At 34.6% G+C, this 26,840-nt stretch overlaps 6 protein-coding genes and 2 pseudogenes across 11 annotated transcripts; 6 read left to right on the top strand and 2 right to left on the bottom strand.

The window, feature by feature from the left end:
* The first annotated feature begins 1,494 nt into the window (after positions 1 to 1,494).
* On the top strand, positions 1,495 to 3,743 carry LOC111304964 (galactinol synthase 1-like). The gene is made up of 4 exons (XM_022902031.2): positions 1,495 to 1,935; positions 2,289 to 2,609; positions 2,709 to 2,843; positions 2,979 to 3,743. The coding sequence occupies exons 1-4, from the start codon at positions 1,606 to 1,608 to the stop codon at positions 3,201 to 3,203; spliced, it is 1,011 nt and encodes a 336-aa protein (XP_022757766.2). The 5' UTR covers positions 1,495 to 1,605; the 3' UTR covers positions 3,204 to 3,743.
* A 751-nt stretch (positions 3,744 to 4,494) lies between these two features.
* LOC111304966 (pectinesterase inhibitor 5-like) lies at positions 4,495 to 5,252 on the top strand (annotated as a pseudogene).
* A 2,450-nt stretch (positions 5,253 to 7,702) lies between these two features.
* LOC111304963 (Pentatricopeptide repeat (PPR) superfamily protein) lies at positions 7,703 to 9,649 on the top strand. Its single transcript, XM_022902030.2, has one exon. The coding sequence runs from the start codon at positions 7,923 to 7,925 to the stop codon at positions 9,456 to 9,458; it is 1,536 nt and encodes a 511-aa protein (XP_022757765.2). The 5' UTR covers positions 7,703 to 7,922; the 3' UTR covers positions 9,459 to 9,649.
* Positions 9,650 to 11,202: 1,553 nt separating this feature from the next.
* Positions 11,203 to 13,135, bottom strand: LOC111304967 (ADP-ribosylation factor 2). Its single transcript, XM_089750534.1, has 6 exons — positions 13,060 to 13,135; positions 12,455 to 12,611; positions 12,301 to 12,371; positions 11,790 to 11,909; positions 11,533 to 11,651; positions 11,203 to 11,455 (listed from the first exon to the last, which is right to left on the bottom strand). Exons 2-6 carry the CDS (start codon positions 12,600 to 12,602, stop codon positions 11,356 to 11,358), a joined length of 558 nt encoding a protein of 185 aa, XP_089606660.1. The 5' UTR covers positions 12,603 to 12,611; positions 13,060 to 13,135; the 3' UTR covers positions 11,203 to 11,355.
* A 726-nt stretch (positions 13,136 to 13,861) lies between these two features.
* GLB1 (nitrogen regulatory P-II-like protein) lies at positions 13,862 to 17,043 on the bottom strand. Of its 5 annotated transcripts, none has more exons than XM_022902034.2 (8): positions 16,728 to 17,037; positions 16,549 to 16,594; positions 16,389 to 16,416; positions 15,410 to 15,506; positions 15,124 to 15,191; positions 14,959 to 15,028; positions 14,412 to 14,447; positions 13,862 to 14,291 (listed from the first exon to the last, which is right to left on the bottom strand). In XM_022902034.2, the coding sequence occupies exons 1-8, from the start codon at positions 16,915 to 16,917 to the stop codon at positions 14,221 to 14,223; spliced, it is 606 nt and encodes a 201-aa protein (XP_022757769.1). In that variant the 5' UTR covers positions 16,918 to 17,037; the 3' UTR covers positions 13,862 to 14,220. The 5 variants fall into 5 exon arrangements, with proteins under 5 accessions (XP_022757769.1, XP_022757768.1, XP_022757770.1 ...); XM_022902033.2 differs by having other exon boundaries at positions 16,549 to 16,597; positions 16,728 to 17,036; XM_022902035.2 differs by having other exon boundaries at positions 15,410 to 15,497; positions 16,549 to 16,597; positions 16,728 to 17,036.
* Positions 17,044 to 17,157: 114 nt separating this feature from the next.
* On the top strand, positions 17,158 to 18,168 carry LOC111304968 (dihydroorotate dehydrogenase). Its single transcript, XM_022902038.2, has 3 exons — positions 17,158 to 17,371; positions 17,467 to 17,541; positions 17,872 to 18,168. Exons 1-3 carry the CDS (start codon positions 17,231 to 17,233, stop codon positions 18,031 to 18,033), a joined length of 378 nt encoding a protein of 125 aa, XP_022757773.1. The 5' UTR covers positions 17,158 to 17,230; the 3' UTR covers positions 18,034 to 18,168.
* Positions 18,169 to 18,293: 125 nt separating this feature from the next.
* Positions 18,294 to 21,484, top strand: LOC111306397 (GDSL esterase/lipase At1g09390-like; annotated as a pseudogene). Its single transcript, XR_016331378.1, has 5 exons — positions 18,294 to 19,585; positions 20,325 to 20,510; positions 20,636 to 20,793; positions 20,887 to 21,156; positions 21,249 to 21,484. The product of XR_016331378.1 is annotated as a GDSL esterase/lipase At1g09390-like (transcript).
* A 444-nt stretch (positions 21,485 to 21,928) lies between these two features.
* Positions 21,929 to 23,800, top strand: LOC111306020 (GDSL-like Lipase/Acylhydrolase superfamily protein). Its single transcript, XM_022903923.2, has 5 exons — positions 21,929 to 22,181; positions 22,433 to 22,618; positions 22,722 to 22,885; positions 22,980 to 23,250; positions 23,359 to 23,800. Exons 1-5 carry the CDS (start codon positions 21,935 to 21,937, stop codon positions 23,589 to 23,591), a joined length of 1,101 nt encoding a protein of 366 aa, XP_022759658.2. The 5' UTR covers positions 21,929 to 21,934; the 3' UTR covers positions 23,592 to 23,800.
* Positions 23,801 to 26,840: the final 3,040 nt, after the last annotated feature.

The following is a 26,840-nucleotide window of genomic DNA, read 5'->3' as shown; positions in this document are numbered from 1 at the left end:
ACACTTGTAAAGTTGATAGATCTTTTAAAAGTTCCATTATTATTATTTAAATTAAAAAATGTATTCAAACTTGTTCTTAGTAGAAATTATACATTAGAATTTATGAAAATTTCATATTACAGGATAAATTTGGATTGGCAGGAACAATTTTTTGAAGTTTTTGAAGAAAAAAAATGAATATCAGAGGAACCGACCATAAGCTTCAAATCGTCCTGTTTAGTTGCGGAGATTTGTGACATGTTTGGAACTTCGTCACACCTCAAAACAGGGCCAAGGCAAGCAATCACAGTTGTAGTTTGCGGACAAAACTAAGTATTGAATATTAGGAGCAGCTTAAGTGGTCGTGGAGATTGCACCAAACAAGATGCACCTACTAACTGTCTTCAGGTGCCCCTGACATAATCATTTTTAGCTATTAGAAAATTAAAAAAGAAAGAATCCTTCAAAACAAAGTGAAAAAGAAAACAAAAAAAAAAAAACGGTAATGTTTGCAATATTATCAGACTTTGTTTGGCAAAATTGATGGAGAAGGAAAATTTCTTTAAAAATAGTGATTTTTATATATGTACTTTCTATTTTTCATTTACAAATTCTCAACAAACCCAATCTGAACTAATTTGGTGGAAAATTCATTTTATTTAGGTGACAAAATTAATGGCAACTTATGATCAAACTTTTTCATTCAAGTTTTTATAATAAAAACTTATTTATTCAAACTTAGATCAAAATCTTTCCCTTTTCCCGAATCTCAATTATTCAAAATTTTATACTATCTTGGCACAAAAAGAGGGATTCTTCTACGTGATTCAAGGCTTTGATCTAGCTCGCATAAAAATCCATGAATTGTCAAGAATCATGTTGATTTTGTTACCACTTTTGCTGCCTTATACTGTCCAACTCAAACCCAATTGCAAGCAAGGCACAAATCAGTACTTGTGGTTCCAGTTTTGTTTCATTATTTATGGCCACAAATTTGGATATCATTATCATCCCTTTAATTGTTAATTCTGATCCAACAATTAATCAGTACAATCTGATCAATTTACCTTACCAAATAAAACTTTCTCCACTAAACTTTGGGTACTTGAGTTTTGATTGGATGCATATTATATGATCACGATAATCGCTTTTCTTTTATTATTTTTTTGGCTAGAATATGATGGTGATGATGATAATAGATTATATTTGATAGGACAAACCCTTGGCCGACATGTGCACCAAATCACAGGTCATTAACTCTCTCTGATCTCTCTCTATCTCCAAAATCTTTAACAAAAATTAACAAAAAAAAATAAAGACCTAGCGTTTTCCATTGCAACTAGTAAGTTATGTCCCTACCCAGAACCTTCTCGGAACCAATACTCCCACCGTTGGATCATCTTGAGGACACGTGTATGGCCAACATGCCAACATCTCCGGAACTGAAACATAAAAAATTTGCATTAATTACTAGAATTAAACTCTCTATTTAAACACCTTCTACCATTCTTATGTTTTCAGAGAAAAAAAATAAAGCAAAGGCATAGCAGAAAGAGCTCTCTTCAGTCCTAGATTGAGCCATCTCCCTCCCCAGCCCTTCCCTTCCCAACTCAGTAACACTCTCTCATGGCTCCAGAACTTGTTCAACCTGGTGTTAAACCAACCGGTTTCGCAATGCCAGTCACGCTGCCTAACCTGGCTTATGTTACGTTCTTGGCTGGCAATGGAGACTATGTGAAAGGTGTTGTAGGGTTAGCCAAAGGGTTAAGGAAGGTGAAATCCGCATACCCATTGGTGGTTGCCGTTTTGCCTGACGTGCCTGAGGATCACAGGCGGATCCTTGTGAACCAGGGTTGTATCGTCCGAGAAATCGAACCCGTTTACCCGCCTGAGAACCAGACCCAGTTCGCAATGGCTTACTACGTCATCAACTATTCCAAGCTCCGCATTTGGGAGGTACGTCCTTTGCTACAATTACACGTAACTAATTTCTTGTTTTTTTGACACGTGGCGGCCTTTCATGTATGACTTGTACTTTTGGACGCCGTAATCTTCGATGATGTCTTGGTTGTTAGGCTGTACATATTTGAAGAGAGGTCCACGAAATCTACTTTTTTTGACGATATTACCCTTTATTGATTTGGACGGTTATATTTTTCAAAGGGGGTGTTAGTGTCATTTAATGCCTACATATGTATTAAGATTCTAATTTTGTGTACCATGATTTGTCGTGTGTAATTAGGTTTTTATTTTACGTTAGTTTTATTTACATCAAATCTTTTCAATAAATGTTGATTTTGTGCGTGCAGTTCGTGGAGTATAGTAAGATGATATACCTGGACGGAGACATTCAGTTATATGAAAACATTGATCACTTGTTTGATTTGCCTGATGGGCATTTCTACGCGGTAATAGACTGTTTCTGTGAGAAAACATGGAGCCACACCCCAAAATACAAGATAGGTTATTGCCAACAGTGCCCTGACAAGTTCAAGTGGCCTGCCGAGATGGGTCATCCCCCTTCTCTTTACTTCAATGCTGGCATGTTTGTGTTCGAACCCAGCCTTACGACCTATGAAACTCTCTTGAACACCCTCGAAATCACCCCTCCTACCCCTTTTGCTGAGCAGGTGAGTTGAAAAGTCTTAAAATTGAAGTTGTTAAAAAATAAAGAAAATGATTGGATGTGTGATTAATTTATATGGATCTTGACATTCTTTCTGCGGCAGGACTTTTTGAACATGTTCTTTAAGGACATTTACAAGCCAATTCCTTTGGTCTATAACCTTGTTCTTGCCATGTTATGGCGTCATCCCGAGAATGTGGAGCTTGACAAAGTGAAGGTTGTTCATTACTGTGCGGCTGTAAGTACTTAAGTGTTTCACTTTCCCATATCATTTTAAGAAGAAAGTTCTTATCATAGTTCCGTTCTTATTTGGGATTAATTGTTGGTCTCGGTCTTGATTACTAATGGTGTGATTTTGTTGTGTGAACAACAGGGATCAAAGCCATGGAGGTACACAGGGAAAGAAGAGAACATGCAAAGAGAAGACATCAAGATGCTTGTCCAGAAATGGTGGGACATTTACAACGACGAGTCACTTGATTGCAAGAAACCAATCATTTCTGAAGGAGAGGCTGAGCCCATGAACCTGCAACCATTGTTGGCGGCACTCTCAGAAGCTGGTGCAGTCCAATACGTGGCTGCTCCATCAGCGGCGTAAACATGACCAGCTCTTTTTCGGAATAAAGAAAAAAAAAAAAAAACAGCTACTACTTGTAGATAAATGAAGAGTCAACGGGGGAGCGAATTCCTTTTTCACATATTGAAAACGAAGGTGGTCCGAAACAGCGATTGAGGAATAAAAGCTTCTACGTCTTGCTTTTTTTTTTTTTTTTGGATATCTTTTTTATTGGTGGTGAAGTGATGAAGTTCAGTGCCAACATGACGTGTGGGGTCAAAGTTGGATGCGTCTGTAGATATTGTGTTTCCCAAAAGAGTCCTGTTAATCAAAGGCGCCCGGAGAAATGGGCCGTTGTGATCTTTTTCAGCAATGGTGAAACGAAAATACAGTACATGTTTCTGAATGATCAGAAGTTCCTATTGCTACAAAATTCATAATTTATATAAGTTGTAAATCTCTACTGCAGTTTTTTGTATCCCCAAAAATGTCTTTATCATTTTACTGATCATTCAACTCCATGTTGTTTTAATTAGCCAAACTGGAACCTGGAACTACAGTTCTTAAAAGTTATCATCTCAATACAAATCTATAACATTGCTTAATTTTTAGCGTTTTCTTTAAAAGAATCTCAATAGTACTATTTTTTTTTCCTGTGATAAAAGTGTAGTAGTCAACGATGTATAATTGGAAACAAATTAAAGAAATATATAATCAACCATCAAAATTAAACATAATATGGAAACAAAAATCTATACAAAGGAGCCTGCAATTAGTGAAAAATTTGATTCATTAGAATTGAAAAAGAAAAAGAAAACAACCCATATATGGATAGAATAAGTTACTTGCTTTATATGTGATATATATGCAAACAAAATCTCTGCAAAGGAGCAGATAGAATTTCCATTTTTACTTCATTTAATTTTGGGCATATAATTTGTGTCACATGAATCTATATCTTGGACAATGTAAGTAAAAATCTTTTTCCAAGATTTGATGATCCATCTGATATGGTTTGAATAATAGCTATCCCTTTAGTCAAATTTCTAAACTTGGAGCAAAGGTACTCAGAAATTGATGCATACATGGTAAAAAAATCCAATTGCAACAAATTAAAAGTAATAAATGCTGAATATATATATATATATATATATTTAAAAAAGGCAATGAATTGTTTTATGAGAAAAAAAAGTCAATGAATTAATCCTACCATACATTGTAATCTCCTATAATTAATGCATCAACTATTACAAACAGAATGTTTTAAACGTGCTCAACCTAGTATATATATAATGTGATTTTAATAACTTTCGTTTTGAAAAACAAATTAAAAATGGCCTCCTTCAAATGCTTCTCTTCTACGTCTATGATCATTTTCCTTGCGACCATCTTTTATTTTTCCTTCAATGGCAGCCACGCTGATCAAGCTTTGATTGACAGTATCTGCAAGCAGTCCCAAGACTAAAATTTTTGCACTTCGACTCTCAACACTGACTCTCGCACAGCTACAGCCGACTTGCATGGCCTTGCCCTGATCTCTATTTCACTGACGATTACTCAAATTCAGGACACTATCAATCGAATACGGGGTATTCTTAGACAAGTGAAGGACCCCCTTGCCTACCAGCGAATTGGGGTTTGCCAAAATGATTACAGTGGTTCGTTGGAGAATTTCCGGGGCTCGTTCAGCACTACTAAAAATGCTTATTTTGACACCATAGACTTTGTTAGAGATGGAACTAACCAAGTTATTGATTGTCATAACATTTTTAGGAGGAATGGCCCCATAACCACTTCGCCAATAGCCAGGGATGATATCAAAGTGTTCAAATTATCAGAGATCATTTTGCTAGTCGTCGATCGCCTTATATACAATAAATAGTGGAGTAGCAGCATGATTTTATGTATTTTTATTCTAGCTACAGAAATAATTGAGTCATAAAAAATCATTTGACTACCATGGCTTAAATTCAGAAATATATATATTTCTTTTCATTGAAAATTAATCCATCTCTTTTGTGCTTTTATGCGTAAATGTACTTAATTTTTTTTTAAGAAAGGGGACTTGATCTCATTTTATAAGATTAAATGTTCAAGTATATGTTTACTTTATTTCTTAACCATTATTAAGAGATAACATTCAACATATCTAAATTCGAATTCTAACACTTATAAATTTACAACCCTTTCTTTTATCTCAAATTATTGCCTCTTAGTTCATTATAATATACACAAACAAAATATTGAAACTTAATTTAATTGATTAATGTGATTATTTTTAAATAATAACATTTAACAAATCCAAAATTTAAAATTTTTTACCTCCCTTCATATACTATACAATGGATGTACCACCTAATTACTACTTTTATCCTTTCTTACCCTTTAAAATTGTTATTTGACCCTTTCTTTATTAATTTTTTGCCTTCGTTTTGACTGCCATCATAGTCCCTTTTTAATATTTTCTATGTTCATTAAAGTACGATGTTACTTTCACTTTATTAAAAATTTTCATTAACACGTTACTTCTCAAAAATAAAAGAATCTAAATATATTTTTATGAAAAATTATTTGATATATTAACAATAAAATTAAAATAATAATACATATTTAATTTATTTTTAAATTAATTTTTTTTAAATATACACTGAAAAATATGTATCATCATTTTAATCCTGATGGTAAAATTAAAATACCTCACTATTATTATATTTGATAATTTCTCATTTTTTATTTCATCCTTTTATTAGAATTGGTTTAACTTTAATTACGTTAAAAGTTAATGAGAAGAAGGAGGAGGCGCAAAATTATATGGGCCACCATAAATTAGAAACTTAAAATCTCCTAAAAACATTAAGTGCCACACGTCATTAATTTATTTTAAGTTAAAATTGGTTTAAAAAGGATTAATTTGAATGAAGAGTTTAATGGATTTGACCACTTGACTAACCAAGGTGAAATTTCGTTGAATTTTAGTATAATATTGAGAAATTCATGCATATGCATGCTGTACGAAATTTGGTTGACTTGAAGCCGCTGAAATTAAATGCCGAATATGTAGAGGAAGGATGATGATGAAAAATCCCTCCAATGCAATCTTAAACAGAAAATTTCTAATAAAAGACATCTAATTTGTTTATATATATTGTACATGCCTCTTACGGTTTTTTATACAAAAAAAAAAAGGCTTCATTCAAATGCTTGTTTTCCATTGCCATCGTTTTCCTAGCCACCTCTATTTTCTTCAATGGCTGCCATGCCGATAAAGCATTGATCGACAGCTTTTGTAAGGAGTCCGAAGACTTCAAGTCTTGCAGTTCAACTTTGAACGGCGATCCTCGCTCAGCTGGAGCTGACTTGCATGGCCTTGCCCTAGTCGCTGTTTCAGAGACGGGTTAATCAAATTCAAGACGCACTTGGTCACATACCCAACATTCTTACACAAGTGAAAGACCCCCTTGGGAAGAAGCGGCTAGGAGTTTGCCAATCTGATTACAAAAATTCACTAGGGAAGTTCCAGGGTGCGTTCAGTTCGACGTCTAAGAACACATATCGGGAAACCATAAACTTTGTCAGGGATGGAACTAACGCAGTCATTGATTTTCATAATATTTATAGAAGGAATGGTCCGATAGGGACATCGCCAATAGCCGGAGATGATATCAAGGTGATCAAGTTGTCGGAGATCGTTTTGATAATCCTCGATCGCCTTGCACCACATAAGTAATTAAGAATATAAAGAATTAACAATATAAATGTGATGAAAAATAAGGCGTTATTGTTAATGCCTTATTGGTATGGGAATTAAATAAATAAAAGAAAGGAAGATGGCTGCATGTATATATGCCTTTTCCTTTATGTAACCTATTTAATAAAAATAAGAATAAATTGTACTTAATTTGAACACTCATATTTATCATGATTAAGATTCCAATCAAAAGAGTTAAATTCAATAATCTCCTTTTGTCTCAATTGAAATCTTACTAGATAAAAAATAAATTACCAATTTATACCTTCCATTGCTTCTCTATTTATTCAAACATGTAATATATTATGATTATATTTGATGTATAAAATAATAAATAAGATAAGATAATAGTTCTCTTATATTATATTTGATTTATATCTAAAAAAAATGATAAAATTATAAGAAATATTATCATTTTCTTGATATAAAATGATTCAATTTTCTCAAAGTAAAAAAATTTATTTTTAATATACTGTATTGAACTTATATGTCTTATTATATGTTTAAAAATTAAATTAATAATTTAAATTATATAAAATTTGAGAAAATATAATTTTAATCAATAAATAAATTATTTTATCATAATTGTTACACATATCAAATATAAAATAAGATAATATTATTTAATTTAATTTTATTCATAATATTATTTTATCTTATCTTATCATAATTTTATATATCAAATATGATTTTTATATGCTTGTATATATATAATTTTATTTTATTCATTTATGTATTTCAATTTATATCCAAAGTGATCCTTTATACAATATATATATATATATATATCTATAAAGAGCCAATTTTCATTTTTTGATCATTAGGTGCCACCTAAACGCAGCGATTTAATGAAACTTGAAACGTTGTCGCTTAACACTAATCGTGCTTCACTTTCCAAATAGCAAGGCAGGGCCGCCCTCGGCTCTGCTCCTTTCCTTTACCCTACTCTTTAAAATCCCGTAGCAAGTGAAGCGCTTCATCGCTTCTAAGTATCAGAAACTGGAAAATAAGCAATGATAATTCGAATCCCTCTCTCTTACAAAACCCCTTCAAGGTACGTTTCATCATTCTCATTTCTTCCCTTTAAATTCTTTTGCTCTGATTCCGACCCTTCCCTAAACAACGACGTTGACACCATCTACAGCATAATAACTAGCTCTAGCTCTTCAAAAAACTTGACCCAGTCCTTAAAATCAACTGGGATTTTTCTCTCAAACGATTTAATCGATAAAGTACTAAAAAGGGTCAGGTTTAGCCATGGGAATCCTTTACAAGCTTTTGAGTTCTTTAAACATACAGGGAAAAGAAAAGGGTTTTATCACACTGCCTTTTCTTTGGATACTATGCTTTATATTTTGGGTAGGAGCCGTAAATTTGATCAAATTTGGGAGATTTTAATTGATATTAAGAGAAAAGATCAGTCTTTGATAACCCCAAGAACTATGCAAGTCGTTTTAGCTAGAATTGCTAAGGTTTGTTCGGTTAGAGAGACTGTAGAAAGTTTCAGGAGGTTTAAGAAGCTTGTTTCTGAATTCGATACAGCTTGTTTTAATGCTTTATTAAGGACATTGTGTCAAGAGAAAAGTATGAAGGATGCTAGGAATGTTTATCATAGTTTAAAGCATGATTTTCGCCCTAATTTGCCGACTTTTAATATACTTTTGTCGGGGTGGAAGTCCTTGGAGGAAGCGGACGGGTTTTTCGAGGAAATGAGGGGACTGGGTGTTAAGCCTGATGTTGTTTCATATAATTGCTTAGTTGATGTGTATTGCAAGGGTAGAGAAATGGACAAGGCTTATAGGGTGGTTGAAAAAATGAGAGATGAGGAACTGTGGCCTGATGTGATCACATACACAAGTATTATTGGGGGTTTAGGATTGGTTGGTCAGCCTGATAAAGCTAGAGATGTTTTGAAGGAAATGAGGGAGCATGGATGTTACCCAGATGTTGCAGCGTATAATGCTGCCATTAGAAATTTTTGTATTGCGAAGAGGCTTGGCGATGCTTATAGTTTGATGGATGAAATGGTCAGAAAGGGGTTGAGTCCCAATGCCACTACTTACAATCTCTTCTTTAGGGTCTTTTATTGGTCGAATGATTTGAAAAGCTCATGTAGTTTGTATCAGAGGATGATGGATTCTGGGTGCCTGCCTGGTACACAATCTTGTATGTTTCTAATTAGGTTGTTTAGAAGGCATGAAAAGGTGGGGATGGCACTGCAGTTGTGGAATGACATGGTGAAGAAGGGTTTTGGGTCTTATGTTTTGGTGTCTGATGTGTTGTTTGATCTGCTTTGTGACATGGGGAAGCTGGTGGAAGCAGAAAAGTGTTTCTTGGAGATGATAGAGAAGGGCCATAAACCTAGCAATGTTTCTTTCAGGAGGATCAAGGTGCTCATGGAACTGGCAAACAAGCATGAGGCTATTAAAAACTTGAAAGAGAAGATGGCCATTTTTGGGTCTTCAAGCCAACTTTCTGGGGCGGAGGGGAATCTTACAGAAGCATTAGATTTGGACTCTCTTAACGTAAATCATGCAAGAACTAACTAATGTGGCAATGATGGTGGTACTATCATTCCTAAGTGCCTTTTTTAGACCATCAAGAAGATGTAGCATATTAAGATTAAATGAGCGCTGAATACTGCATTTATCTTCATATTTCTTGGGTTGGTGCTGCAGTCCATTACTGAGCACCGGCTACCTTTTGACTTGTTTTTAATCTAGTTATGTGTTTTTCGTTATGATGTGAATGGATCTGTCACTTGAAGGAGGGGCTAATACTACCTGGTATTATTAAGCTGTGAACTTTTGGTCGAGGTAGAAGATGTGGTCTCATTTCTTATTGCACAATTGCGGGGGAATTATTTTGTATTGTCATACTTATTTGCTTTTCAGTCAAAGAGACAACTATTTTGGAAGTTGATCTCAATCTCTATTTTTCGCTAGGAATTCTCAAGTAGCATTTGGAGCTGTTAGCCCCACTGGATGTGAAGAAACTAACGTTTGAAGCGTTTCCTCTATTATTTTTCTTGAACTATGGAGCAGTAGGGGTGTCTGATTTCTCTCATCTTTTCTTGCTCTCTAACCTCAAATTGCCTCTGGATTTTGCAAATATGATTCCTCTATGTGGGGTTATTGCATTTCAGCTATTTCCGGCAAGCTGGTAAAAGACCTTGTTTAGTAGTAGCCTGGGCCTAAAGTGGGAATATTTCAAGTCATCTTTAATTTAAACCTTCTTTTCTCTAGATGTTGAAGCACAAGAACGGTGGAAGCCCGGATTTGAAACTTTTATAGACTTCATCTGACTGTCATCTAAAATTGATGCTCAGCCAGCATTTTTATCCTCAGAAAGTTAGCTATTATTGGGTAATTGCATTGTCACATCTTCATCTACAATGATGCTCAAGATGCTCATTCTATGCATCAGTCGCTTCCGTCATCACTTAAGCGCTCTTTCACTTGATCAAACATTATTGGTGTTGTTTACCACCCTTGTGCTCATTTGCTGTGATAGGATAAACCTGCACTGCATTAGGTGATCTGTATTATAAAACTGTTGATGCCATTCATTGTTGAGAAAAACGCACCTTTTTCGTTTTGTCCATTTTTACCATTAGAATGTTTATGCTTGACCTTAAAAAAATTGATGGACAACTCAAAGCGGATCTCAGATATGCGTCAAATATTTCTGTCGGGGAATTTTTCTTGAATGAAACGATTTTTGGATGAACTATCAATATGCAGAGAAGATTGGGATGTCTGCAAAACTTAATTTGAACCTTGTATGCTACGTCTTGGCCTTTTTCCTACACGCAGGTTTTTGTGGGACATCCGCAATTAACTTGCCTTAGCATTCTCCATTTCTCATTCGTCACCTTGGAAGCCTCGCCAAGTAATTGCGACTATTTTCTTATTCATCATACCTCAATTGATCGGGTCCTCAGATTTTCAGATGTTTGCAAAGAGCTTGGTACAACCGAAATTAGTTCAAAATGTTCAATTATGTACATATTTTAGTGAAGAAAGGGTCTACTTATTGCACATGCTATAACGAGCATAAAGAAGCGAAAGTAAAGAAAAAACTTGTACTGTATATTTTTAACATTAGAGCGATGAAACTGGCTAACCATCAATTTCCACCAAGGAATGAACAGCCCAAACTTAGGCAGCTATCGAGATAAAACCGAGGGGAAACCGAAAATTTATCAATTATTCTTAAACTATAAGTAACAAATGGCAATGTTTGCAAGAAACAAGAAATACGAAAAGGCAAAACACTTAAACGGGATAGACATCCAGAACTCCAAAAAGGGCCAGTATTACTCATTCGTGCCATTTACGCCTGCAATTGAGTACATATATCAGCACAAGTAAATAGAAAGGTATGAGAACATGAAAAAGCCCAAAAGTCTACAATCTGCAACTTCAGGTTTAGCTATAATCAGCATCATCTGTATGTGCTTACCTTGTTTGCAATGTTGTTCGAGAGCCAGTCCAGCCCCTCATACAGTCCTTCACCAGAAGTGGCGCATGTGCTCTGAATATACCTGCAAAATGTATTATATAAAGGGTGACATACAGATCCACAAACAAAGAAAGAAAGAGAGAGAATTTCATCTTATACCAGTGGCGCTGGCGGAGAGAATGAAGGCCAAGCTTGTCAGTAATCTCAGCAGCATTCATAGCATTTGGAAGATCTTGCTTGTTTGCAAATACTAGCAGCACAGCATCCCTCAACTCATCCTGCCAATGCACATAAAATAATACATTAGATTTCAGCACAAAATGACAAAACGCCCTCCAGACTGTGCAACTTTTAGTAATTTCACAATGTTTATTGGAATCATTGCACCGGTAATGAGAAATTTTATGCTCAGGTACCTCATTCAACATCCTGTGCAACTCATCTCTAGCTTCAACCACACGATCACGATCATTGCTATCAACCACAAAAATAAGGCCTTGTGTGTTTTGGAAGTAATGTCTCCACAATGGGCGGATCTAGAAAGCAAATAAAAACGATGAATAATTGAGATGAACAAAAACTGTAAACACTTTTTTCATAATTCTAACAGATCTAACAAGATCTAAGAATACTCAAAACATAAAGATCCAATTTTGACCACTAACTATCAACCTTTGCATATACCTAACAGACATCTAGCATGTGTTCTCTCCTTTCACGGAACTACACACATTCAGGTTATCAAGATGCTTATTTGCTCATATAATATGAGACCAACACCATAATTATTCTCTTTCACAAGCAAGTGAAAAATATAAACAACAGCTAACAATGTAATAAACAGAACATATCGAAAGACACCCTAAATTTTTCCTTTTAAGCAATCTTTAATGGTAACATGTTTGAATAAAAACCAAACCTAGCTACCTTGTCCTGGCCACCAACATCCCAGACAGTAAAGCTGATGTTCTTGTATTCCACGGTCTCAACATTGAAACCTACAAGTTTATAATATATCACAATCTGAAACAAAATTCATTTGAATAAATGTTAGACTTCATGAGGCAAAAAAGCGACTTACCAATGGTGGGAATGGTGGTGACAATCTCTCCCAACTTAAGCTTATAAAGAATGGTGGTTTTACCAGCAGCATCAAGCCCAACCATCAGTATACGCATCTCCTTCTTGGCGAAAAGCCGGCTGAATAGCTTTGTGAAAGTCAGCCCCATTTTTCACGTCTGCCAAGCACCAAAATCCACATATCGATTGCCAAAATCATCAACTTAATTTGAAAATAAAAATAAATTGTATTATTCAAGATCAGAGCAGATCCAACGGCCAAAATTCAAAACAAACACAAGATCGTTCGAGGAACGATCGGAAACCAAACAGGCCTGAATTGATCCAGATCAACACATAAAAATCTAAATCCAATATACAAAAACATAAATTCAATTCGAAAAATGCAGATCGGATCAATCTAACGAACTTACGACGCTTCCAAGACTTAGATCAGATGAAACTACGCGAGGAATTGAAAATTCAAGAGATTTAACACACTTTTGAAACAAAATTGAATTCAAATCTTAAATAAAAATGTTTAAAAACAAAAAGGCAGATCGAGAGAGAAACAAAATTAAGTGAGGGATAAAAATTTTTTGGTTTTCAGAAGAGAGAGAAACTTACCTGCGAGAAATGTGAGCGGTAATAACGCGGAGACGAACGAAGGAGAGAAGCGAAGATCCACACCTCTCTCGCGAGTGCTTTACGCGCATTTGGAGATTGGGTATTTATAGATCCAAACAGGATCTTAAGTTGACGGAACGCCGTCGTCTTATTTTGGAAGTTTCAGAAAATTTTAGTAGTTAATTAGCTTCGTTCATTATGACGCCGTTATGACGACCCTTGATATGCACGCGTTGTGGAGAGCTGTCTGTTTGGCAAATAGGAGGTCGGCTTCCCTCGCGTGGATTTTAAATTAACTGGCTTTAATCCTTGCGATTAAAATTTCAAAAAATAGTAATATTAAGAAATAGTTTTTTGAAATAATACACAATTATAATTTGCTTTTTTTTTTTTTTAAATTATACAAAACTTTATGATAAAATTAATGCTTATGATTTGAAAAAGGAGGACATTTGAATTTGAAACTTTCATTTTGAGATGAGGTGTGACTTCGTCAAAGTAATGCATGAATAAAGAAAAAAAAACTATTTAATTTCAAAATTATGAAATTTGATTATGCGTTTTACCAGAAAAGAAAAAGGATCTTGAAGCCACAGCTCCGTTCGGAAGCTTGACTTAAGTGGAGCCGAAAGGAGAGGTCCACGATCCAATGACACCAAACCGATTGACTATAGTATGGCAAAGAACATTTTGATGTCGGCATAAAATCTGGCAGCAGGGCAAAGGGGCCATCATCACTGCACACCTTTTACAGATAAATCACATAAATTTCTAATCTCTAAGGATAGGCCCCCTTACCACATTGGGCTGCAAATTTCCTCAGAAAAATACCATTCAACGATTGTTGTTTTCTTCTATATGGATTTCTCTACTTACTCTCTTTTAAGCACAAGGAATGCTCTACTAAAGCTATACAAATCTGAAAAATGCACGATCTTCTTCACTGTTCAATTCTTTTTATTTAACTGAATTTCGATAAGATGGAAAACTTCATGACTAGTCTTTTCCCTTAATTATTTTTTATTCACCATCAGATAATTTATATAGAAAAAATGGCAATTATCATAAGCTTCGATTTCCACAATAGGCAACAGCCAGTGTGATTAAAGTAGGCTGTGGACCAAAGGCTGCGATGCTAATCAGCAGCGTTGGTATTGCAACTTAGGTCAAAGCAGTGACTGACATATCCGCGCGTCCTCCTGTCATCCTCTCAGCTTTCTCTCCACGCTCACCTGAAAATTGTGTCTACAATTATTAAGGCATAGTTGAAAAGGCACCCATCCTTCATGTGGGTTTGCTAAAGCGAAGAAATTATGAGTTATTCTAATCTTGAATTGCTATAAGAATGTTACCTGTGCGAACTCTTATAACATCCGAAACAGGCACCACTGTAGAACCAATGAACATCATCAGAAGTTTGATCACCAGTAAAAGTGGTAGTATTAATCAACAGCAACAGGTAAAATTCTTCATATACAGGCATGAAAATCAGATCATTCTGAACTCTTACTAATAATTTCACTCATGCATATGTGGCTAGGATAAAGGAAGAAGATGAAAAGAGTCCGAGACAATTTGAGAATGATGTAGTCAGTGAGACCTAGCATTAAAAAATTCAACAAATGGTAGTTATCATGATGCAGCTGCCAGTTGTTATGACATTTAGGCTTAGACATGCGGCATTCAATCAATATTCTAATTTCGCCAAATATCAGCACAAACATGGAGAACTTGATACTTATTCCCATCACACCAAATGTTCACATGTCTCTGGGTGATAAAGTTTTCATTAAACAGGTTTTGTACTTAACCTGATAGTTCAGAGCCATAAAATTCAGCAGAAAGGAAATTAAAGGATTTCATTATTAGATATTCAGAGTAAAGAGTTTAAATTCTTACAGAAAATCTTGCCATCACCAATCTCTCCAGTCCTTGCTTCCTCAATTATCTTATCTATTACTGCTTCCACCTTTGACAGGATAATCATTTAGAAATGAACATCAATATCCTACCAAATCACTCATATTTGGGAGAAATAATTCTTTGGATTATATACATTTATACCTGGTCCTTGCTCACCACAATCTCCATCTTCACTTTAGCAACAAATTTGTCTTCAGAAAATTCAGAACCTACAGAACAATAAACATGAATATTTTGTCAAAAAAGGAATCTCATAAACTGAAGTCTGCCTAAGAAAGAGTGGAGAAATTGACTAAGGCACATCAACTCAATATCATCTGAATTCCTCAATATCATCGCCAAGTAGATGAATTTGAGAAGGAAAAATATCAAAAATAAAGAAAAAAGAGGTAAAAATTTGAACCCTTTGTATACGACAAAAACTTACCACCATGTCTCTCTGTTGAACCTCCTTGAGCACCAAAGCCTCGAACATCAGAAACCGTAACACCACGAATACCCATTTTTAGAAGCGCCTTTTCTCTCTCAAAAAAAAAAAAAAAAACTAAAAATTAGATACAACACCATTGGGTTTGCTCATCTCCTGAATAACAGAAAGGGGCTTGAAGAGAAATAAAAGCAGGCTTAAAACTTCAAGACTACAACAAGTATTATTGTTTGATGAAGAAGCCTTCAATATCAACAAAAATGCATTTACATGCTAATTAAGTCCAATAAACTCATCTTTGGAACAGTGACAATGCAGACTGGAACTTGCCCAGACTATTCTGGAAGTTCTGAAAAGTCAGATCAAGCACGAGTTATTTGGGGAAATTAACTATGCATTTTGTGTGATACTTTAGCTTTTATCACCTTTTGGCCCAAACCCGTCCCAATTCCAATAGAATCACTCTCCTTTCCACTTATGTTAAGCTATAATGGTAAAATTATTCTAAGCTCTGTCATATGAACCAACCCCTTGCCGTTAGTACAGGCTAACTCTTCTGCAGAGGTATTACCTTAACTTGGAAGAGTAACAGAAGAATTCCTCATTAACATAATGAGGTTTGGGTTAAATTTGAAGAAAATCAGAGAAAGTAATGCTCAAAAAGACTACCAGTACAAATACTAGAGTGCAGACCAAAGGCGCAATTCTTAAGCAAAATTGACTAAATACATTGTAACAAAATGTTAGGACTATCTACAAAAGAGGCAGCAACACAAAGCCAATTCTTATTATAAAGTACAATTGTAACAAAATATTAGGACTATCTACAGAAGAGACAGCAACACAAAGCCAATTCTTATTATAAAGTACAATTGTAACAAAATATTAGGACTATCTACAGAAGAGACAGCAACACAAAGCAAATTCTTCTTATAAAGTAAAATGCCTACATCAGTTGTGAAGTTCTAGTAGCTCTTACCGAAGAAACCTGCTGGATTCGCCAGGGCCTATTCCGTTGAAAATTCAGCATAAGAGGAAGAAACCATAATGAAATTAGATATGCTAAACTAATAAACTCGATAAGCCGCGAGCTCTCAAAAAGAAGATAATAATAACGAGAAGAAAATAGTGAAGAAGACCTGAGAATCGCTTCCACTTTATAAAATTTTGCATCGGGGGTATAATCTACTGAAAACATAAAACCCAGTAAAATTTAGAGGAATCCATTTCATACATACTCCTCGGATGAAAGAAAAAGTGCCGGAAAAGTAAAAAATCATAAAGTTTTGTTGCTGCTTGCTAAGCCATCCGTCCATACCAGGAGAGTTTTGGGATCTGATTACAGGAAGAATTGAAGCATTTCTTGAGCGTTTCAGGGTTACATTAGGCTTAGATAAATGAGAATCTCTAAACCTGGGAAGGGTAGAACTAGAGATGAGAGGATAGTCATTGCGATGAGAAGAAGAATGAAGAGGAGTAAGCAAATTTGGTTTTGCTATAGCAGCCATGTTCGGTCGTTGGAGAACAAGAAAAAGAAGAAAGTAAGGTAGCTTTTGGGCACCGTAGCGCAGAACCTCACAGTTAAACGCTATGCTGTCGCCTGTCAATCAAGGCTTTTGAACAAGCTAACGCGTGAAGTTAAAAGCCTTTGGAGCCTTTATATAGATGGGCTGCGGACCTAAAAATGAAGCCCATAAAAGGAAAGCTGGACTAACAGTAACACTTCTAGAGTCCAGAGTAATGCCACTAAGTTTAAGCCTACATTGGAAAGCACTTTGCGTGGATTGGATGCAAATCATCCGCTGGCTGCAAGCGTAAAGAATGGCCGCAGGTGAAGGGGAAGAATTCGTATACAGGATTAGCACGGCTGAGGAATGGGAAGCATTGCAAAAGAATGGATCTGCTTTAGGCGGAGACCTTGACAAATCCTCTGGTTTCATCCACCTCAGCTCGCTTCATCAGGTCTCTTTCCAGTACCCAATTATTTGGGGGTTTATTATGAATTTGTTCATAAATGTAATTGACTCATGTTTCTGTCTGATTATCAATTATTGCAGGTAAAGCCCACACTGCAGAATTTTTTCTCTAACGTCAAAGCGGATTTGTACCTTCTTCAAATTGACGCTAAGAAGGTAATATATATATATATATATATATCACATATTGCCAAAGAATCCTTCAGGTCTTACGGAGTTTCTCTTGTCTTTGCCAGTTGATGTTATAAAATTGACTGGTGTTTGGCAGTGATGTATGGACTATGTCTTGATGTTTGGTCTTAAATTGAGAAATGTGAAAACCCTAAATTGCACTTGCAATTATAGTTTTGGAAATGATAGGAGAGATTTTGCACAATATAATGCAGTTAGGCTGGTAATGAATATCTTGATTTGCTACCATATGTGGTACCTGAAAATTCTGGATGTGTATGAGCTCCTTTTGACATGTGCATATCCTGCATGCAGCTTGGAGATGGATTGATATATGAGGTTGTCGATGGTACCAACAGCTTCCCACACTTCTATGGCCCATCTCGAAGCTTCGCTCCTCTTCCATTAGATGCAGTTATAAAAGCTGAGAAGCTATCGGTATTAGAAGGCAAATTCAGTTGCAGTTTATTGAATTAATTGATCCACTTCATCATCTCCTTGAGCAAATAGTAGATATACTATTGCTTTGAATAGATATAATCATACAATGTTCTGCCGTTGTAATACTTAAAACTCCTAATAATAGCAAAGGTGTGTGTATTTTGTTGATTATGATGTGTTTATATCGATTACACTTGGTCTCAATCTGTATTGGACGTAGAGCTGAGGTTAAGCAATCGAATTTGATGAATATTGTTATTTGTGAGTTAACGCTCCATCTTGAGCAGGGCAGAAGCTGCTGGAATCTGTTTTCCAAAATGAAAAAAAAAATAAAAATTTCAATAACGGCTCTCAACATTTCAAAATTTATTACAGGAAGATCCTTCTGAAGATATAATAGCCCTATTAAAATGGTATCCAACTTTCCGCCACCAGATAAAATTACAGAGAGGCAAAAAAATGCCAAAAGCCCTTGTAAAACATGTATAGGCAGTATAGCGCTATTGATAGCAAGGCACAGAATCCATTGAATGGTAAACATGTGTAGATATGAATCAATTCCAGTTTCAGCAGAATATAATGGTAATTGGATCTGAACTACCCAAAACAGCAAGCAAGCAAGCTCTTCCAAGTCATCAATTGTTCCGTTGATAAAAGATTTTATCACGGACTTTGTATTATTAAACTTTGGGAAATTAGAAGTTGACTATAAAACCAAAAACTTAATCATTTTTATTGTTTAGCGGCTTGTCTTGACATTGCTTATGCATGTTTTACATCGGGATTAGCAGTTGTTTCCGACATTTAAAACTTTTTTTACCTAACGCCCCACATTTGCTTCTGTCAATTCATCCATCAAGCTTCGGTCGAAAACCAAAAAACAGTGGTTAGTGCCGCAGACTCTAATGGAATGGAAGTGACTAATCCCACTTGCTAGCTGTAAGCCATACATCAGCAGCCGTATATGCTGGTGCAAAGTACCATGATTTTGCTGGTTTTTGGCCAGGAATTCGTCACATTAAATTTGTTAGGCCCATAAATTTGGACAATAATACATTTTCTTCTAATAATAGGTTTCATCCCATTAATGCATAGTCTTTGGTCTATTTGATTTCCTCTTCTTTTTTTTTTTTGGTTTTTTATACTTTATATATATAACATACGTAACTTCCATATGTACTTCCATCCGTCAGTTTCTCTTTAGAAAAGACTGGTGAATGAGATTAAATCTCCCTAGATAGCTGTAGTTTACCCTACCTTTAATGTGTATAAATATAACCATTATTTATGATCCTAGTCAAAGCAAACCAACCAATATTGAGATGGGGTTAGTGAAGGATATATGCACTCCTGTTACCCTTTTTCACACTCCATGTTATTTTTAGTCTTCCCATTTCATTGCTTCCCCTTTCAGTCCATAGCCAGTGCACCAAAGATCCCATCATCTTCAACTTTGGCGACTCTAATTCAGACACTGGTGGCTATGCAGATGGTCTAGGACTCAACTTTGCACCTCCGAACGGGCGTACACATTTCCATCAACCAGCTGGTCGTCTATCCGATGGACGATTAATCATTGATTTCCTCTGTAAGTTCAATATATAATTCATGTTTCGCTTTATCCATACTTCTTCAACATAAATTAATCCTATTTTTATGTCAAAACTCAAAACCGAAGACTAACCAAATGATCCGATAGGGATATGCATGGATCATATACAAAACTCATACCTCTATGTCATAACTCATTCATAGCTATTTTTTGGATATAGACAAGCTTGTTATCAGCGCCTTTTCGAGAAAAAAGTTTGTAGTATTTGATATATATGTCATACGTCAGACAAAGTACCCTTTTCTATATTTTATTTCTATCTGTTTGTTAACTTTGCATTGCCCCTCTTCCAGCCTCCAGCAATACAGGTAGGCAGGGCACGGTGCCACCCTGGTCCCTACCTCGGGTCGGTGCCCTGGACTTAATATGGGCACTAAAGCATGGACCCTTTCTTCTAATTGGATTTCCTGACCCAATCAGTTTTTGCCATGCTTTTTCAATAGTAGCAGGGAAAAGCCCAACCTTGTCCAGCTTCTAGAGCTGATACACTCACAATATGAATAGAGTGGATGGGCTAGTTAGCAAAAATTAGACTACCAAACAGACGGCCCAAATTTCAGTCCTTGTTTCGAGTAAATTTAGCTTTTGTCTATCCGGCGAATCGAACATTATTATTTTCTCAACTACTGGATAAATTTTTGGAAACAAAAGGCCAAACAGAAACACACCCACAAATGTGCTCTTTGTTTACCTCCAAGTTTGGAAACTTTTGCAGGTGAAAGCTTGAATAGTGGTTATTTGACTCCATATCTAAATTCTATGGGGCCAAATTTTACAAACGGAGTCAATTTCGCAATTAGTGGGTCAGCCACTTTGCCTAGATATGTCCCTTTTAGTTTGAGCATCCAAGTTTCTCAGTTTCTTCGCTTCCGCTCTCGTTCCCCAGCACTGATGTTAAGTGGTATGTTGTTATATGGTCCAAGAAAAATATTTAGTTATTTACAACCATGTTTAATGACTATTTATTATATAATTCACCCAAGAATATGTTCCTAATATTTAATTTTTTGCACCCTCGGGAGTTAGGCTACAAAGATTTGGTTGGTGATGGGGACTTCCAAAATGCACTGTATACAATGGACATTGGACAGAATGATTTAGCTGGATCGTTTGATTACCTTACCTATTCACGAGTTATTGATAAAATCCCTTCTTTCATCACTGAAATCAAATATGCTATTTGGGTGAGCCTTCAATCTTCAAAATAATGAAACCTCAATGTCTTGTTTCATGTGTCTAGCTAAGATCTGTGATCTTTTTTCCAATCTTAAATACAGAATATATATAATAGGGGAGGGAAGAATTTCTGGGTACACTACACTGGGCCACTTGGATGTTTGCCTCAAAACTTGCTGTGCATGGCCAAAATGCTAGTGAACTTGATGAGCATGGCTGCCTTCAGTCTCTCAACAATGCTGCAAAAGCATTTAATGCACAGTTGAGTGTTTTATGTGAACAACTGAGACCTCAACTAAGTAATACCACTATTGTCTATGTCGACATGTATTCCATCAAGTATGATCTCATTGCCAATGCCCCTAATTATGGTATGGTCTCAGTTCTAATCAGTTCTGTTTCATGTACTTTAGTTATAAGCTTAAGGGAATATCTCATGTTGATGAACTGTTTTAATTGACAGGTTTTCAAAGTCCATTAATGGCATGTTGTGGCAATGGGGGGCCGCCATACAACTACAATGCCAATATCAATTGTGGTCAGACTGGTCACACTGTCTGCAATGAAGGATCTCAGTTCATAAGCTGGGATGGAGTTCACTACACAGAAGCTGCAAATGCCATTTTCGCTTCCAAAATTCTCTCTACTAATTACTCCACTCCTCAAGTTAACTTTAACTTCTTCTGTAACAAATTGTGACTACCAACAAAAGAAGCAAGAAACTTAGTTTTAAATTGCAGAGAGAATTAAGTTAGGTTATTCCACAGTATACCTGATTTGGTCATACCGTGATAAACTACAGAATAGTTAATTATTGCCATGTGAATTTCTTATCTTACAGTGTAATGTATTCTTAATCACATGGGGAACTGTCTGGAAGGAACTACTTTTTTTTAAACAATTTCCACTTGACATGTAAACTTCAGATTTCCTCTTCCAAGTGGTGCAATTTGCAATTTATTTGACTTTCTGAATTGATGGATTGGTTTATACAAACCAGACAGAAAGTCAATGCATCTAATTGATTTATTGTCTACTCTAATCATAGTAAGACTTCAAGCTTCACTCAATACCAAAAACCTTATATATTTACAGAATGACTTGTTGAATTAATCTTTGCCAGTTCAAAAAAATTAGAGAACCTATGAAATGGATAATGAAGGATTTTCTACGCAGTTGATGTGGCTTCTCTGGATTTGGATTTTCCTTGGTATGACTGCTATTTCAGATTGCAGCCCTGGTAGACCACTTATTATCAATTTTGGTGATTCGAATTCTGATACTGGAGGAGTACTAGCCGGCACTGGACTTCCCATTGGCCTTCCTCACGGTATGACATTTTTCCATAGAGGCACTGGAAGGTTAGGGGATGGACGTCTTATTATTGACTTCTTCTGTAAGTCCAATTTCTCCTCAACCAACCTTATACCTTATTTTCAAAGTATTGGTTAGTTCATGAAAGTGATTTGGATAACAGGAAGCGTATATTAGGCTTTTGCCATCCGATATATTCGTTAATATCTTCTATCTTCTACAATAATAGTAATAAAGAGAAAATTAAAATAGATAAATTAGAACTTAGGGATATATGCTCTCCGTTGCAAGCAGTTTAGCCTTTTGTATTCAAGTTTGTGCTCTCTCTGGTAGGTGAACATTTGAACTTGAGTTATTTGAGCCCATATTTGGACTCATTGGCGTCAAACTTCACTAGTGGAGTGAACTTTGCTGTATCTGGGGCAATGACTCTGCCACAGTTTATCCCTTTTGCGCTGGATGTTCAAGTTCGCCAATTCATTCGGTTCAAAAATAGATCCCTTGAACTCCAAACAACAGGCAAGTTAATATATATCAACTCCCTTGATTCAATTAGAACGGGGAATCAATAAATTTCGCCTCAAACTCATCTCTGTTGCGTAAAAAAAAAAATCTTTAGCAGGTTCAGGAAACTTCATAGATGAAAAGGGGTTTTTCAGTGCTCTATACATGATTGACATTGGACAGAATGATCTGTTAATGGCTTTGTATGCATCAAACTTGACATATGCACCAGTGGCAAAACAAATCCCATATTTTCTTGCAGAAGTCAAGTTAGCTATTCAAGTGAGTCCCTCTCATTTCCACAAACAAAATTTGGGCTAGTGTCAGATTATTGGTTCCCTTTGTACTAACAAAATCTTCTTTGTTGCATCTGCAGAACATATATTTATATGGTGGCAGAAAATTTTGGATACACAACACCGGTCCATTAGGATGTGCTCCAAAAGAACTTGCATTACATCCTCGTACTAAGAATGATCTCGATCGAATTGGATGCTTCCGCGTCCATAATGACCTTGCAAGAGCTTTTAATAAAGGATTACGTAATATCTGTAAAGATATGAGAACTGTATTAAAGGATACAACTATTGTCTACGTAGATGTATACTCCATAAAGTATAATCTCTTCGCCAAGTATAAAAAATATGGTAAGGTTGAACTTTCTATATATATGAAAATTATGCCAAGTGAAATGACGTTCTTCTTTTTCTTTTTTCTCTGTGGTGGTTTCATTTTGATGTTAAATAATTATGTAGGCTTTGAGGATCCATTTATGGCTTGTTGTGGCTATGGGGGGCCTCCAAATAATTACGATCCTAAAGCAACGTGCGGCCAGCCTGGTTCCAGCGTCTGCCACAATGTGTCACGATCTATAGTCTGGGATGGAGTTCATTACTCTGAAGCTTCAAATCGTGCGATTGCAACCAGTATTTTATCAGGTCATTATTCTACACCACAAATGAAGCTCGAAAATTTTTGGAAGGCCTGATTAAAGCTCATGATAATCATGTTAACAACAAAAACGACTCGATTCTAATTTTTCTCCAATGCAAAGCTTTTTTGTTGATTGTTGGGTTAGTAGAATCAATCGTAATCTGTACTTTTAACTTGTGGAATTCAAACATTATTCTATGATTCAAATCAGTGGTGGGCTGCCCTCATCCCAATGCACCTTTAATTGGAGTTTCGACACCTTACCATGCTGATTACTTTGTAAAAATATATGAGATTCTAGTGAAGGATGCACATTAATTCACTTGTCTCTACACAACAGTACTCCTAATCTTTATAATCATGATGATTAAAAAAAATAGCAATAGGTACTTGGATTTGCGTACAAGTTTGGCTAAAAATGACTGATCAAACTGGCTTTAATGGAATCAAAAGAGATCCTTTTCAATCAAACATTGGGTTCAATGGTACTTGCTTTCAGCAATTTGCTGCTAGATTGCATGGCTGACCAGACCTTCTTGGGTTCAATGTTACTTGCATTTTCATATACTCCATTCGATTATCATATAGTAGGCCGAGTGGTAGCAACCACTTAAAGATGCATCCATCAACAACTGGACCTACCACTTGAGTTGATGGATGAAGAGAAAATGATTGATCAAACCTTTATGGACAGGTGGTTTTGTCTTTGCCTCACATTTTTCAATTATGAGCATGAATAAAGTCCTCCGTCTAGACAAAATCATTTGTGTGCTGCTCCCTTTTGAATATAAAAGGGAAAAAGAGAGGGTGTAAAATTTTCAAAAATGATATTAATAAAGATTGAATTCTTTGTTTGATAAGTCTTTAAACTTTTTATTCCTGCGTATGAAAACCTACCTCAGTTGTTTTCTTAACTTTGCACAACTATAAGTTAATCTTTAGTGGGTTTTTAATTTTATTTCCTTTACATGGATCAAAGTGTCATGAAAGAGTCTTGAAAGTGTTGAATCTGAAAAGGAAAAAAGAGAAGATTAAAAAAAGATTGAAAAGAAAAAGAGAGAATCAATGAAGTGCTCATTCATTCATGTAAAGGGGAGGAATGTCTGGAAAAGGACCAAACTATATAGTTTAATCAAAAGAAAACATACAGTGCTAGTTAATTGGTTTATTTGGGTTTTCAAGTTTCAATTTGGAGTTTTCTTGTCAAAGCAATTGAGTCTTCCCAATTCTGGATTGGAACCCTCCAGCAAAGATACAAGTTTTTGGGGTAGCTTTTAATTAATTAAGTATTTCATTAAATTCTATTAATTTATCAATCTTAATTTTTAATTTTAATTAATTTTGACAAACCTAAAATACCCTCACCTAAGTTCTCCCAAAGCAAACACCATTTTATGTTTGTTATATAGTAAAGGCTAATGTTTCCAGCTTTTTTCTGCATGATTAGCGTAGAATATGAATATTATAGCATTAAACTAAAGGTAAATCACTTGATCATGGTGAGGAAAAGCTTTTTGTTATTATTTTATTATGGTATAATGTGAACAAGAGAGAAAGAGTTGTTAATGGTATTTGGTTGAGAAGAGATACCGTTGATATACTTTAATTTAGAACACGCTTTTCCTTAAAGTTAATATTATAAAATGCTAATGAGATCCATTTTCTATTTTTCTTTGCTGTTTTCAATTAGATTTTTATTATTATATTATTGATTGTTACTTTTTTCTGGTATGATGAATGATTGATTATATATGACTACTTATAAAATTTGAGTATATTTATTATATATTGTACAAAAAAATGTAGTATGTATATCAATAACCTGTTAGCTTAATGGAATTGTATTGGAATCAATTTTAAATCGGAGGATTCAAAGCACAAACTCTAATCATGATTGAAAACATAAAAACAAAATAAAATATGTATGTAAAAAAGAAAAGGCACGTTAATGGGTGTGAGCTGACCTTTTTTTTTTTTCTTTCATTTTTCTCTTTTGAGAAAGGCTGTGCATTTGTATTCAAAAGAATATCTCAATGATTAAATTAAAATGAAACAGGATGAGATTTACTTTTTTTTTTCCTTCTTCTTGGAAGAGGAAAGAGATTTACTTAGATGAGAAAGGATTAGTTACTTCTTATACATTAGTATATATATGTATCCACGATAATCATGACCTAAACCTTAAACGTCTTTGAGGGAGTCAATTAAATTAGAAAAATATCAATCAGTGCAATAAAGCATCTAAAGTATATGGTGAAAGTAACTTATAAAGGTTACTACATAATGGGTAAATTTCATTCATGACCTTAAACATTTTATTTTGGTTTCATTTCCGTCTTTAACTTTTATATTATTCCATTTAAACCCTTAACCTCGTTAAGTGGTTCATTTTGGTCATTTATCATTTTTTTTTATTATTATTAACAATTGAGAAGAATATTCATGCAGGTGACATATAAGCTACAAACTAGGTGAGAGCAAAATAAAATTATTTTAAAAGGTTTAGTACCCAAAACAATTTAAAAATTAAGGACAAAATATAATTAAAGATATTAATGGGTAAAGTGTAAGGAAAATAAAACATTTTCAATACCATATTCAATGGGTATTTCAAATCTATTTACATCTTTATTTTTATAGGTATTTAATAGATATGAATAATTTTTGTATATGTAATTTTTTAAAAAATAATAAAAATAAAAATTATTTCTTAGCTTTTTATTTTTATTTTATATATTTATATATTTTATAAACGTATATATTAATATATATATATTTTAAATAAAAATATATTAGTTCTAATTAAGTTAAAATAATAATTTATATTATTTAATTAAAAAATTATTTACTAAATATACATATGAAAAGAATTGATAGGAGTATGGGATGAGTGTTATATTATCCATACTAGATAAAAAATTTAAAATCATATCCATCTCATCTCTACAATATAATACCAATCTCCATTTAAATAAAAAAAATAAAAATTTTTATTGGATATGAGTAAAATTGATATCTTTAAATATAATTAAAATAAAAAAATTTGAGATCATAAATAAAATTTATCAATTCATAGATAGATAAATTTTACAATAAACATCAAGTCTTTTTTACATAAGTTCTAAACTTATATATATAATTATTTTATTATATAAACATAATAAATTTTGTATTATCTAACTTTTTTTTTTTATAGATTCTTGAATGTCAATTACTATAAATTATACCATTTGAGAGCCTTACTAGAAAGAATAAATTAAAGAACATCCTAAAGGTAAAAGAGGCTTTATTAAGGGTCCATTTA

Source organism: Durio zibethinus, chromosome 21 (genome assembly GCF_047325235.1).
Source record: "Durio zibethinus cultivar Kanyao isolate XHJ-2024 chromosome 21, ASM4732523v1, whole genome shotgun sequence".
Taxonomy (NCBI): domain Eukaryota; kingdom Viridiplantae; phylum Streptophyta; class Magnoliopsida; order Malvales; family Malvaceae; genus Durio; species Durio zibethinus.
Note: the sequence above shows the minus strand (reverse complement) of the source record. Positions and strands in the feature narration are given on the sequence as shown.

Excerpts from the sequence above, each read along its gene's own strand:
- LOC111304964 (XM_022902031.2), top strand. The coding sequence starts at position 1,606 with ATGGCTCCAGAACTTGTTCAACCTGGTGTTAAACCAACCGGTTTCGCA. Across the intron at positions 2,610-2,708 it reads CTACCCCTTTTGCTGAGCAG|GACTTTTTGAACATGTTCTT; the intron begins GTGAGTTGAAAA and ends TTTCTGCGGCAG. Across the intron at positions 2,844-2,978 it reads TTGTTCATTACTGTGCGGCT|GGATCAAAGCCATGGAGGTA; the intron begins GTAAGTACTTAA and ends TGTGAACAACAG.
- LOC111304963 (XM_022902030.2), top strand. The coding sequence starts at position 7,923 with ATGATAATTCGAATCCCTCTCTCTTACAAAACCCCTTCAAGGTACGTT.
- LOC111304967 (XM_089750534.1), bottom strand. The coding sequence starts at position 12,602 with ATGGGGCTGACTTTCACAAAGCTATTCAGCCGGCTTTTCGCCAAGAAG. Across the intron at positions 12,372-12,454 it reads CACCACCATTCCCACCATTG|GTTTCAATGTTGAGACCGTG; the intron begins GTAAGTCGCTTT and ends ATAAACTTGTAG. Across the intron at positions 11,652-11,789 it reads TGCACAGGATGTTGAATGAG|GATGAGTTGAGGGATGCTGT; the intron begins GTACCTGAGCAT and ends GTGCATTGGCAG.
- GLB1 (XM_089750533.1), bottom strand. The coding sequence starts at position 16,917 with ATGGCTGCTATAGCAAAACCAAATTTGCTTACTCCTCTTCATTCTTCT. Across the intron at positions 16,598-16,727 it reads CAGATCCCAAAACTCTCCTG|TAGATTATACCCCCGATGCA; the intron begins GTATGGACGGAT and ends TTATGTTTTCAG. Across the intron at positions 15,029-15,123 it reads TTGTGGTGAGCAAGGACCAG|GTGGAAGCAGTAATAGATAA; the intron begins GTATAAATGTAT and ends ATCCTGTCAAAG.
- LOC111304968 (XM_022902038.2), top strand. The coding sequence starts at position 17,231 with ATGGCCGCAGGTGAAGGGGAAGAATTCGTATACAGGATTAGCACGGCT. Across the intron at positions 17,372-17,466 it reads ACCTCAGCTCGCTTCATCAG|GTAAAGCCCACACTGCAGAA; the intron begins GTCTCTTTCCAG and ends CAATTATTGCAG. Across the intron at positions 17,542-17,871 it reads TTCAAATTGACGCTAAGAAG|CTTGGAGATGGATTGATATA; the intron begins GTAATATATATA and ends TCCTGCATGCAG.
- LOC111306020 (XM_022903923.2), top strand. The coding sequence starts at position 21,935 with ATGGATAATGAAGGATTTTCTACGCAGTTGATGTGGCTTCTCTGGATT. Across the intron at positions 22,182-22,432 it reads TCTTATTATTGACTTCTTCT|GTGAACATTTGAACTTGAGT; the intron begins GTAAGTCCAATT and ends TCTCTCTGGTAG. Across the intron at positions 22,886-22,979 it reads AAGTCAAGTTAGCTATTCAA|AACATATATTTATATGGTGG; the intron begins GTGAGTCCCTCT and ends TTGCATCTGCAG.